Here is an 11,432-nt window from a genome sequence, read left to right on the forward strand (position 1 = left end):
GTGAGTTTTCAGTGACACAGCCTGAAATAAAAATAAGATCTAACACTGCACCTGCTTGTTCACATACTGTAACTTCCTTATTTTCCAAATTCACCATAATTAACATTTGATGCATTTTGTTATGAAAATAGAGATGTAAAAAGTGAATAGCAAAGAAACTGTAAGGTTTACATGTACACCAAAAGGCCATGAAAATCATATAGATTTTTGTCAATTAAGATGAATGCATTTGAACCGTTATTTTTCAGGGAGGAACTAAAGTATAACATACAACTCCAGTTAATTTAAAAAACATGAACTGGATGCACAGATTTTATTGTGTATTTTCTTTAATCCAAACACGGATCTCAAACAAAGTTAATAATAAAAATGTAAATACATCTCCACCAACACTGTTCCTTAGAAAATTGCGCTAGGGTCACGTACATTTTGGAGTTTCCAGCTTTGGTAATTCTGAGACTTTGGATATGACTAGGCTTTGAAGCACAATCTAAAGATTTTCAATATGGTTGATTGAGGTCAGAGCTTTGGGAAGGCCGTTCCTTGCTCTGTCTTTTCTAAATATTGATCATTATTCCATGGGAATGCCCATTTGTCTACTCATATTTAACCATTAGACCGCAATTGTCACCCTCAGGAAAAAAAAGCTAATTGAATAAGATCGCCATAAATCACAAGGTTCAAGTTGAAAGTGCTTCTCACTTGAAAGTGCTTCTCACATTAAAGCAAGCTTTACATCACCCAGAATACTAATCCTACAAGAAAATGCAAAACTGACAAGATCCACTTCATCAGAAATATAGCTTTTCCAATTGAAGAAATACATTTGTGAAGGTCAAAGTAAGGCTTTAAAGTCAAAAACTATTGTACTGCCTGTCAAGCACAGTGATGGCAACATCTTTCTATGGGGCAGTGGAACTGCGTATCTTCTAAAGTTGATAAAATAATACAATTACTTGACTTCTTGCAAGTAATTCAATTGCAAACCAATACAGAGAATGCATTGCCGAGGGTGGACTCACAGTCCGATGTGTTTTCGGTACACAGGCTTAAATGAATGGGTAATTAACAGGCTTGTGCATCAATTGAAGGCATGTTAAAGAGATAATGAAATCAATTCAATTCGTTGTTCTGGAGTAGGGAAGCATTTAAAACATGCAGCACAGTGTAAATACCATGTCCATGTATGATCAAGGTGACAGATTTAAACAGTCTACAGTCTGTATTTATTCACGTAATACAATTTATAAGAGATATTGGGTCAAATAAATTATTTATGTGCCAACTAACGTAAGAGACGCCACCCATCCTTTTTTTATGTGACTCCTGCTGATGTCAGAATCTCTAAAAACAAACGCCCCAGCCCCGCTCTCCTTTTCCCTCTCTGCCACCGTCAGATTCCTGCTCCAGTGCCTCAGGGCCAGATGCTGAACCCTGCCTGACATCTTTTAGCTGTTTTTGTCCTCTTGCATCCCATTGTTCTGTCAATGCTGCCTTTTCCTCCTTTGTCTTTCCTTTTCACATAACGTCCCTCTCTTTATTGTTGGTCCTTTTTTTTCCTTCTCCGCAGAAAACGTCTTTGCTTATCAGTTAAAACCAGCCCCTCGCTGGGGAGAAAAGCATTTTTCATTCATATTATTTGTCTCAGTGATTAATGAAAGCAGCATGAGGATCTGCTCGTTCTCCAGAAATCTTCTTCATTTGGTTGAGGTTTTCTTCACAAATATCTTGCAGAAACACCAGTTCCCTGTCCTGTTCAGCCTCTATTCTCCCTCTGTTCTGGTGATTTGCATCTGTTCCTAAATGTTTCATCGCTAACCTTCCATCTGTCCATAACAAATTCTTCCCTTTTCTCCATCTGTCTGCTTGATTTTTTTATTTAATTTTTTTACTTATTTATCTCACAGACTTCCTTACTCAGACCTTCCACCCCGGAGCTGTGATGAGCAGACCCCGGCTGTGAGTGTGCATCTTCCGCCCGGGATGGGAGCATGAAAAATACCAGAGACTGTGGTGGCACCAAGTATCACTGTGCCAGTGTTTATGCAAGAAAGGAGAGAGGCGGTGGTGGAGAAGAATGGAGGAAGGAGGGGTTAGCTTCTCTGCGTGGCTGTGACTAAATCCTTAGCATGTGTTTGCACGCACACACGCAAGGTCACACAGCGCATGTGTTGCACTGAGTGTCGTACATCACAAGACAACATGCTTGACCGTTCCCTGATGAAGGAACCCGCAAATGGGAGACGAATGGGAAGAAGGGAAAAGGCGGTGGGTGAAGGAGGGTGGTCACAGGAAATGCAAAAAAATGTTTTGAGAGCTATTTTATTTTTTTTTTATGGATGCTGGATTTGGATTAGTCATCGCAAAGTGCGCACACAGAGTGGACGGGAGGTGGATGCGAGTGTCCGTCATGCTCACCTCAAGTGACGCGCTCCATCAGCAGCACTCCTTCTGGTCTGCTGAATTTTTTTTTTTTTTTTACAAACACTGGTTCGTTGTCACTTCACCGACTCATTCGTGCCCCTCCAACCAGCAACACCACCTTTCCCTCCACAACGACCACCACCCCTCCTCCATCAACACTCGCCTGTTGACGTGAGCCGTGTAACAATCCTCCCTGTTTCCATGACAACCACCTGCTGCTGTCCTCCCCTCGTCTGTCTCTGTCCCCCTTCTCCCCCCCTCTCACTCCCCTCCCACTCAGTTGCCCCCCTACTCCCCCTACTCTCGCTCTCCTCTGCACACTGTTGGTATTTCAAGGTCAGAGAGGGGCAAAAACAGATGGCGCGATAGAAGCAGAGATATCTTGTTGGAAAGTGGGGAGAGAGGGAGAGAGAGGGCCGATAGCGGCGCACCGGGAAGCGTGGCACGTCACAAACCTACAGGTTTAGTTTGTTTCTTTCTTGCTTTTCACACCTCAGAGTTCAGTCATGCTCTTTGCTCAACCTTAACGTGACTCGGCGTCCCTCGCACCTACCATAACCCCCGCCGGTCCGAGTCAGCCTAGAGCTGAAATGGCTGACAACAGGTTGTACCCTGCCGCAACCCGGGGGGGAATAGGGGTGCTGCTGCTGCTGCTGCCAATGTTGTGGCAAGCTTTATCTTTCTCGCTGCTTGAGCTGAAAATGAGACAAGAGCAGGGCAGCCGACCATAACGTGTTTAGGCTCGATAAAGCGGAGGACTGGGTGAACTCGTGCCAAGTGGCATCCAAGTAAAAGGCTGAATTTAACTCAGTGTCATGTTTTCGTGAATGCTTGACACCCTTGTGAAAACCCTTTCATGGCAGGTAAACACCTGGGAAGGCAGAGTTTTAAAAGGGGATTGAGAGCAAATTTAGCATGTTCAAAACCAGCAGGTAAATAATGACACCATTACAAAAATCTTAAACTTTTTCCCACCAGCTTTCAGGCTAACACATTCACAGCAGTGGGTTTGGAAGTAGTGTGTTACGGAGACACAACTGAACATTTTTGTTTGCATTTCTGAACAATTCAATGTTTTTCTTTTGGCTCCAGGTTAGTTTTCAAATTCATTCCTGTTTTATATGAGGCCTGGCCACTTTGTCTTGTACCACTTTCTTTTTGTGCGACTAAGGAAACCAATATTTATTTTTATTTATCTATGTTTTTTCAGTGTAATTAAGTTAAACTGTGTCAAATTTGTGCTATAAGTTATGGAGTTGTTCATTAAAATGGTAAAATATCACCTATAATTTATTTTAATGTAATAATCTATTATCTTCTGAGAACACCTATTAGACCTTATTTACATAAATTTTGGCTCTGATTTACATTTGGGGCAGTTAAAGTTCATACATGATGACTAATTATGAACCCTTATTAAACCAAAATAAGATTAAGCAATTATCCATTTTTGACAGAAAACCATCAAAAGATTACAGAAAACTGCTAAAAGTTTTCAAATTAGTATGAAATGTCTCACTGGCTGATCTGCATTGATGCATGGTTGATGATTTATCCAATTAAATTCCAATTCCATTTCATACCTAATAATGTCAGGTGAAAATCAACTGTAACGAGATGAAATGACCACCACTCTCTTAGCTTCTGCTTTAAGCTACAGTGTTGTATTCTTTAATCACAAGGACACAAGATTTTTTCTGACATTTTGAAGTGAATTTCTGTAAAACTACTCCTCACTGAGGATTTAATTTCTTTCCCAATAAGCTCACTTTACAAAACCTCACTTCCAAAACTTAAAAGTAACTCTGTAAGGTACAAACGTGATCCGTGAACAAGTTTTGTAATTTGCGTATTTTATTTCTACGGTTGACCGATCCTCATTATCATTTACCGTTTATTGCTGACATTTAAAGGACAAGTCAGTCTGCAATGATTATCTGTTAATTAGATAATTGCATTTGCATTTGTGAAATGAAAACCAGGTGAGCAAAACAAACAGAAGTGTGATTATTTAACATGACTGTTATAACTGACTGAAAGAGCCCGGGGTTTTTAATTACACCAGCCTCTCTATTTGCCGTCTTTAATTATTCATGGGCTTATGCTAAAACAATAACAAAAAGCTAATTTACAGTTGGATAGTTGATTGCAAATGATTCAGTATCAATGAGCTGTTTGCATCAGATGTGACGGGTGTACTGGATGGAACAGTTTGGAATCATGTCACATTAATTGCTGTTGAGGTAAGGTTGGAGCAGTGACCTTGCTGGCTCCTGGGAGAAGATGGAGCTTGACGTATGGATCTGCCAGCCCGTTGGAGTCCATTGCCTTCAGACCCTGTGGACACAGGCACACACAGACACATGCACATGTAAGATCAAAGGTGACATCACTGTGCCCCTAAAACCTCCTCACACAAGCGACAGGGTCAGCATAAGACAGCAAATACGGCCGACCACTTCGAATGGACTCGTTCCTCCTTTTGCCTCCGGGCTCTTTCTTCCTCCGCTTGTGTTTTCCGCTCGCCTTGAAGGAACTCCCCAGTCAAGATTTACATAATTAACATCATGTGACAGTATGAAGCATGTAGCTTGTGGACGGCTCGTGTCCTTGTGTCTCTGCATGAGCAACCTAGCCACATTACCCAACCTTTCCCTGTTGTGTCGGGCTGACGAGCTGACGCCGCGTGTGGTGGAAACGTTTCCCCATGAAGGCTGCGAGACAGCGGCGTGACGTCTCGCTCAAATGCAAAAGAGCTGTTTTTCAACGGGCTTTCAAGGATGATTACGCACACGCTCCGACGATCTGTTTGTATGAAATGCGTATTCAACACCGAGCGTACCTTTGCCTTGTGAATGGTGCAGTGAAGGCAGTTGTTCTCTTGATCAAAGAGCAGGTTGAACTCCAGCGTTCCCAGGTACGCTGAAAAACACAACAAAAACACTCCAATTACTGTCAGCCGGAAGCGCAGACGCGGTCAGTCAGACAGAAGCAAACTCGAAAAGCTCTGAGTCATGTTTGCAGCAGATGGCTTCTCAAAAACACAACACTGCCTTATATGAATTGATCTGTCTTGTTTGATTACTGCTTGTGAGTGAGCAGAAACTAGAGTCCCTCCACTGCAACCTTGTGTAATAAATCATTGTCACATAAAGTGGGAGTGACACAGAGTGCAGAAAAAAAATGTCTCACTCCACAAAAAACTCCCATGTTTACGATCAAAAGAAAGAAGCACAAATTGAAGTAGAGCAAACAGGAGCACATTCAGTCCACTGCTGAAAAAAGTTGCCTTGTTTTAACTTTCAGATGAAAGAGTTTTAAACATTCAGCACAAGTTTTATCCTCGGAGGCCGTAGTATTGTTGTAATTCCTGATTTGATCCTTCATTTTTAAGAACTGTTTTGTTTTGGTTGTACGTTTGCCACATATCCCTCTGTGATCGGCTCCTCATAACAATTCCTCCCCAAAAACCAAGCACTGCTGAGAGAGGAACCGTTATCCAAGGTACCAGATCCATCATGAGATTAGTTTGTATTGAATGTTTTTGTTTGTAATCATATACTCTGTTCAGTCTTTTTTTGCAAAGTTTTCACAAGATTTGGGGGATTTCAAAATTGCACTTGAGCACCACTTTTCTTAAAAAAAAAAAAAACTCTTTTTCAGCCTTCCTTTCATCCAGTTTGGTTCTAAATCCAGAGCGGGTGAGGCTCCTGATGGACCGATAAATGCTTGATAAGTTAGATCTTCAGTCAGTTGCACAGTAAGCATTTATTCTCTTTATTCTGCTGTTGTGGGGTATAATTTGAATTCTTTTTGTACTGTTAAATTTGTTTTGCTAAGAGGATGTCATGGTAGATCAATAATAACTTTACCTCTTGTTTCTAGTACTAGATCTCAATCATTTTATCATGTTTAGTTGTTGAAATCTAATTATGTTTGACTGATGTTAAGTGAATCGTAATCGTGAAATTTACAGAAAACATTCCTGTTTTTTGAAGATTTCATCCAGTGATTGATTGTGATCAATCACTGGATGAAAGTGATCCAGATTGATTTTGAGACGATGACTACTCACTGTCATCGTCATCTGAGTCGAACACCTCCTCCCTGTCTCCGTCGTTCTCCCCTCTCCTCTCTCCATCCTTGAACCCTCCACCCGTCTCCCCGTTGAACGTCTCCTCCTTCAGGATCTTCTTCTCCCTGGGCGGCGGCGGAGTGCAGGGGTAGTCGTGAAAACGGGGAAAGAAGTCTGAGATCTGTGGGATGGGGAGGATGGGCCCCGGGCACACATTGATGGCAAAATGCTCCTGCATAGAGATCTTGACGGGCGACGGAGGAGGAGGAGCTGCCGAGTGGGGCGTGGACGAGGGGGAGGTGGCGGATGAGGAAGGGCTGGGCGTGGAGGCGGGGGGGATAGCCAGGTGGGAGGTGGAGGGTGGTGGTGGCGGGGGCTTTGAGAGACTCATCTGGACTGTCAAGCGGGACTAGAAATGAAGATCAGGAGGAGAGGAAATGAACGATGTGGGAAAAAAACAAAAACAAAACACAGAATGACAACGTAGCCAGATCAAAACGTTCCTGTGAATTCACAGCTTTCTGTCGGTTTTTACAGCTGCAGCAACTCATCTGTAGAGCAATATGCTGAAATTCACACTCATATCAAGCATCTTGGGGTCAAAAAAAACACACACAAAAAAAACAACTAAATATGCATCTGTTTTCATTCTCAGATTCAATCTCAAAAGCCAAAATAGAATTCGTCAGAACCTTTGGCACTTCAAGTGTGACTCACACATGGAGTCAGCACACCAAGTCTGGGCGCAGAGTGAATATTCAAATGTGAAGTACGAACGAATGATGTCACATGTGCCTCTGCACTTCACTTTAATCCCTCTCCCATCGCTCTCTTTTACTCATCTCCTTCTCATCTGCAAATAAAAAACCACCCAGAGCAGTATTTACATAATACAATTTAAGACCAGTCTTTTACAGATTTATCACTAAATGGAGCACCAGAACAGGACTGTACTGTCATTACACCAAATGCTGTCTCCTCCTATTTTCCTCGCAATGATTCAACAGGCACTTTATGAACCACCGGAGTCATTTACTGTAACAGTGACTACGTCAACACCTCTAAGAGGTGGGCGGTCTGTCATTCTTTCAATATGGTGCATGTGCCCATCACGTCACTGCTCATTAGTGGCAGCGCGGGACCGATGATGCTTAGCGCTTTTGGAGTTCATCTTGGATTTCTTACATTTATGGGTTTGTTTACACTCAAATAAAAGGCCTTATTTGAAACTTTATTCTTTATCTTTCACAAGAAGCTATTTGGTGAAAGCTTATTTAATATGAATTGAAAGAGTGGGGAAAATTGCTGTCTAAGTAATTCATGCAAACATCAGATGTCCTTGGATGTCATTTCCGTGTTGGCCATGCTTTTTTTTACAGCACTGAAAAGATTTTAAGCCAATGCTTTAAGTCCATAGCTAAAGCCAATGTTAAAAAAGGGCATTAATATTTGACTGACCTAACACCATTATATGATTTAGCTGTTTAGCTGTATTTCTCCTCTAAATGAAGCTAATAAGGGTCTGCATGGTGACACAGCAGGTAGCACTACTGGCTTGCAGCAAGAAGGTTTTGAGTTCAAATCCTGACCATGGGTCTTTCTGCATGTTCTCCCTGTTCATGCTTGGGTTCTCAATGGCTGCTCCTGCCTCCTCCTTCTGTTCTGTGACTGATGGGCTGTCAGTTCAAACACTGCCTGTCTCAGTCGTCCTGCCTGCTGATGGTGGTCGGTGGTGCCGGCATATAGCAGCCTTGCTTATGTAAATCTGACCCTGAGAGTGATGGGAACTTTGAATGATGAAGCCAGCTGGATACTCTAAAGGGCTGGGTTACCAAGTCTCTCCAAGCAGGACAATTCCTTTCACTTTCCTTTTAGACAAATATCATCTTGAGCATAGATTGGAAGTTTAAGGGAAGCAGATTCAGGTCAAACTGGCACAGATGTGAAAGAAAATTGGTCCACTGTTGTTAAGGACTCCAGCACAGAAAGCTGTTGTGGGCGTTCATTAAGCAGGCCTCTATGTTTTAAAAGATCTAGAAGCCACTGGGTTCATACTGCCCCATAACACTGTTTTTTTAATCTATTCCTTCCATTGTTGTTGCAATAAATTGAAGCTTTCGTGTATCTATTTGTTTTTCTCTATAGTTAAGCATTTTCATGAATTATAGAGATAAATGGTTGAACTTATTTATCTCAAAGAGTTTGATTTATTGAACATATTGAAACACTTAATCTCAAGGTGCTTCAAAGGGTCTTAATCACTTCTATACATTTACACATTTCTATCAAATCAAAGATCAGTCTCTTGGTCAAGGCACTTTAAAATGTGGCTGCGGTAAGTTGAATTTAACTCACAACTTTCTAATTCTCTGATGCCGAGGGTTAAAAGTCACAATAACGAAAGAGGTAGAACATATCGGAGATTTATTTATGTCTTCAGAAATTTATGCACCCTTCCTCTGTACTTGGTAGCATTACTTTTTAAACTGTACGGCACAAATCAAACATTTTGGGTCTCCTCCCACAAGCTTCTCACTAGTTTGCTGGAGTTGTGGCTCATCCCTCCTGACAGAACTAGTGTAAATGCGTCAGGTTTGTTTGCCGCCTCATTCTCACATGAGCACCAAACATGGTGCCTATCAGCAACTGTAAAAAAAAAAATTTCCAAAAGAATGAACCAGACTTATGCAGCTCCATAATTCTCTACCTACATCCTGGTTGATTTCATTTGACTTTGCCAAAGATAGTTAATAGAAACTTCTGATACTGAAGACATCAAGAAATGCATCTCTGACATATTCTTTCTTTCATTATTGTGTCATTTAGCAAATAGAAAAAAGTTTGGTAATTCTGACCTAAAACAAGAGACGTTTGGTCTGATTTAACTTCAGACACTGAGGAAAAAAGGTGCGTGCATCTTTCTATTCACTTTCCACTATATCTGGTCTTTGCTTGGGCCACTTGATTCCATGAAACATAATAAATTGGGACTCCTGGTTAAAATAACATGAATCTAAACAACCAATTGCTAACAAATACTATTTATTGGAGAAGCATAACCACATTTTCTTACAGTAGCCTTTGAGAAGAACAGAGAAAAATTCCTGAAATCATTTGCTGCCGAAGCAGATGCAAACATCATTCTGGTAGGAAGGATTTGACCCGTGATTGACTGATGAAATGGCTGCAGGAATGGCCAAAGCCACTGAGGTACTCAATGGCAAATGGATGAGATTCAGTCCACACTGTTATCCCATAAATATTTATAGAGAGATATTTTTTTATTTCCACTTTGGGAAGCTTTTCTAAGACCTTAGCTTTTGTCACCAAAAAACTCAGCTGGCATGTAGGAGGTGTAAAGACAACAGAAAACCTCAGATTTGTGAAAAATATTTGTGTTGCTCATAACTTATACATCTTTATGTGGGCATCTTTTCACTTTTAATCCACATTTGCATGCTATTTGGATGGAAAGTAATGCCATCTTTTTGTCTCATAGTGATTCGTGGATATGTCTCATTATTAGAACTGTATCTTGGCAATGAAAACACACAGTATGTTAAAAACTTCTTCCAGTTCTTTGGCTGAAGAAGTGCTGATGACGCATAACTACAGAATGCATGGTATTTTCCTAAACCATGCCTTATTAGCAAACAAACTGCCATTTCAAAGACTCACTAAAATTGATGTACCTTTACCCTGAAAAATACAATTATTATTAAGATTATTACAACATTCAGTCGTCTGCAATGTAAATTCTTATATCTGTGACATCAGCATGAAGTTTCCATCCATACTACTAAAGTGTAATTGCATAAGTTCAGATAGAAAGGTTTGGACTCACATCTACAATTTTTTGCTGGTAAAACCATTTCTATGTACAACAATACATTTCACACTTGAATTGAGAACAATAAACATTTTTTGACTGAAAAATATGTATTCATCATGTTTTTCATTTCACCTCTTCACCTGTGTTTCAGTTATCTCATATTATTTGTGCTTTCTTTTGTAAAGATATCACATCGCATTTGTAAAGCATTAAAAATCAGCAGAGCAAAACAGACGACCACTGAAAGTGCAACAACATTTTTCTCCCTCACGTTCCTTCACTCTTCCCTCAGTTAGTCTAAAACCTCCCCTGCGCGTGTTTCTGTAAACTGAGATCATCTCTAGATACACACCACCGTACAGACGCAAGTGAAAACTCTACCAGCATGCCCCACCTTTTTGACTATGCTGAGCAACACTTCTGTTGCACGAGTGCACGTGTGAAGACTCGTCAAAGACAAGGACCCCAAAGGGTCTGCTCACATATTCATTCATTCATTCATTCATTCATTCATTCATTCATTCATTCATTCATTCATTCATTCATTCATTCACTGTTATGTAACAACACCGGAACCCGCCACTTGGTACATCTGTACGTCTGCATGCCGTTTAGCAAACTTCTTCAGATCCATTCTTTCCATTTAGAGACATGCAGACATGTGTACTCACACGTCCAGACACGCATGCACCCACTCAAGGAGACAGCCGTCCACCTACCCAGGGACAGTCTTCATCTGTGCCAGTGCTCCATCTTGCCTGCTTTCACATCCTCTGTCTCTCACACTCTGTGGAGCATGCAGACCAGCTCTGAGTCAATATACCCTTCCGTACGCTCTCTCTCTCCCGCTCTCTCTCTCCCGCTCTCTCTTTTCTCCCTCCCCGTCTCTGTTCATCGTTCTCTCTCCTCCCTCTTTTCCTTCCCCTGTGGTTTTGACGTATCTGGTTGAAATCCTCATCAGTGGCTTTCAGGCTGTGCATACGACTTGGCCACTCACTTTCTCAGCAGTGAAGACATTTGTAAGAGCTAGAGATGTGGAGGGTGGGCTGGGTGGCAGTGGGGAGTTGAAAAGGCTGGGACATGCAAAGTGGGTGGACAGGA

At 41.4% G+C, this 11,432-nt stretch overlaps 1 protein-coding gene across 1 annotated transcript in view; it reads right to left on the minus strand.

Annotated features, from left to right (window-relative positions):
• Positions 1 to 11,172, minus strand: part of doc2g (double C2-like domains, gamma) — a 44,048-nt gene extending 32,876 nt beyond the window's left edge. The window contains exons 1-4 of the mRNA XM_008413470.2: positions 11,051 to 11,172; positions 6,500 to 6,908; positions 5,267 to 5,346; positions 4,687 to 4,761 (exon numbers count right to left, since the gene is read on the minus strand). Of these exons, the coding sequence (XP_008411692.1) occupies positions 4,687 to 4,761; positions 5,267 to 5,346; positions 6,500 to 6,890 (546 nt within the window). The 5' untranslated portion in view covers positions 6,891 to 6,908; positions 11,051 to 11,172. The remainder of the gene's footprint in view (positions 1 to 4,686; positions 4,762 to 5,266; positions 5,347 to 6,499; positions 6,909 to 11,050) is intronic.
• Between the last annotated feature and the right edge of the window lie 260 nt (positions 11,173 to 11,432).

Source organism: Poecilia reticulata, linkage group LG1 (genome assembly GCF_000633615.1).
Source record: "Poecilia reticulata strain Guanapo linkage group LG1, Guppy_female_1.0+MT, whole genome shotgun sequence".
Lineage (NCBI taxonomy): Eukaryota > Metazoa > Chordata > Actinopteri > Cyprinodontiformes > Poeciliidae > Poecilia > Poecilia reticulata.